Source organism: Sorghum bicolor, chromosome 5 (assembly GCF_000003195.3).
Source record: "Sorghum bicolor cultivar BTx623 chromosome 5, Sorghum_bicolor_NCBIv3, whole genome shotgun sequence".
In the NCBI taxonomy this organism is placed as follows: Eukaryota; Viridiplantae; Streptophyta; class Magnoliopsida; order Poales; family Poaceae; genus Sorghum; species Sorghum bicolor.
In genome coordinates, this window is record NC_012874.2 from 8,888,521 (window position 1) to 8,890,311 (window position 1,791).

The 1,791-nt window shown below is 45.6% G+C and overlaps 1 protein-coding gene across 1 annotated transcript; it reads left to right on the forward strand.

Annotated features, from left to right (window-relative positions):
- LOC8076747 lies at positions 373-1,356 on the forward strand. The gene has a single exon (XM_002449134.2). The coding sequence runs from the start codon at positions 579-581 to the stop codon at positions 1,038-1,040; it is 462 nt and encodes a 153-aa protein (XP_002449179.1). The 5' UTR covers positions 373-578; the 3' UTR covers positions 1,041-1,356.

The following is a 1,791-nucleotide window of genomic DNA, read 5'->3' on the forward strand; positions in this document are numbered from 1 at the left end:
TCCTTTGCTTCCCAATCACCCCAGCCATGCACAGCACCAGTCCCCCTTTTCCTCAAAATGTACTGGCTGTTTGGTCCACCCAGCAGCATCCTTTATTCACAGCTTCTGTTAGGCAGGCCTGACCCATGAACATTCTTTAAGGTGCACTCTACAACATGCACACAGCCTTTTGCATGCCCCAACCCTGAACTTCTGAGTGCATAGATAGATCCTGCATAACAGGTGATCATATATATGAACCTGTCATTTGGCTGAACAGTGTGCATTAATCACTGAGCAATTATTGTTTTGTCATCCATGTCTTCAAAGTTGAATCTCCATGAAGCTATATATCTCCAATTCAACAGACAAGCCAATTTCAGGTAGGTAGATGAGGATGTTGCACCATCCATGCCATGCCCACTCTCGTACGGTACTATAGACTATAGCTGCCAGTAGTACAGACCAAGTGTTCCACATATATAATAGAGTACATATATAAATAGATACTAAGGGGGCTAAAGGAGTAGCAGTACACATACATCAACACCACACATAATACTCCTACACCTTAAAGAGTTTCAGGCTCGCATCAAAGCATGGATGACTTCACTTTCCCCACTTTCTATACAGGAGGGCAGCTTCTTCCATCATCAGCATTCCGACACCAGCTCGGCGGCGGCTCGCCTTTGCCGTGGTTCCTCGCCGCTGCCGGGGACGAGGAAGAGGAGGAGGAGGAGAAGATGGACATGCTGTGGGAGGACTTCAACGAGGAGCTCGCGAGCGTGCCGCCGCTGTGCCCGCTGAGCCCCGTGATCAACAAGGGATCAGCGCTGGCGATGAAGGAGGCGGCCGGCTGGCTCGGTTACGACGGCGACATGATCGTCGTCGACCTGGAGAAGCACGGCAACGGCAAGCATCCCCGCCGCCCACATCCACAGGATGACGGCAGGGTGGTCCGGCGCCGGAAGTGGAGCCTGAGGCTGATGCTCAGGCTTCTCAAGAAGCTGTTCCTGGTCAAGAAGTCCAGGAACCCGAGGACTGCACCTGCACCCATCTGATCTGATCCACCTCCAAGAAATCAATGGTGGATGAGATGAGTGATACAAAACAGAGTAGTAGTGTGTGTGAGCGTATAGTGCTCTATACAAGTTATTCTTTGAAGTTTTTTACTTGACGTTTCTCTCTCACCAGCTTGTTTGTTTTCTCCCTCCTCAAAGTCGTCGTGTTTTTCTTGCTATCGATAGTACTGTCCTACTCCTAACTACCTGTGTTTTGACTCTGAATTCGATACATTGTTACTTTTGTTAGCATTTGAATTCCTCATACGTTTGTTCTTTTAATGATCGAAATGCAGCAGCATTTGATCGATGTTCATCAACCGGAGGACGTACGTTGAATCAAAACTGTGCACGGAAGAAATTCTGAAATATTTGTCGGTTTGAACTACCGGCATTTGATATGTACTGTCTGCTTAATTATGGTCAGGAATTAGATGTGTACTGGATATACTGTTCCGAGTTGAACTCGCTGTGGCCGTGCGAAATGGCTCCACCCGTACGATTCCTTGAGTACAAATACAATGTCATCAGCTCGCAGCGACCACGTATGCACTCCTTGTCTCTGAAAGCTTCAAGTCCTACGATCCATGCTAGTCAATTTTTTCTTAAGTTTAAGTATCTTATGAAAATATATTCTATAATAAATCTTTGGTACTATAAATCTTAGCGTTTTTTTTTCTAAAATTTAGTTAAAGTTTTAAAATTTTGAAAAGTTTGACTTACCATAATTCGAATAGAGGCAATATATGTA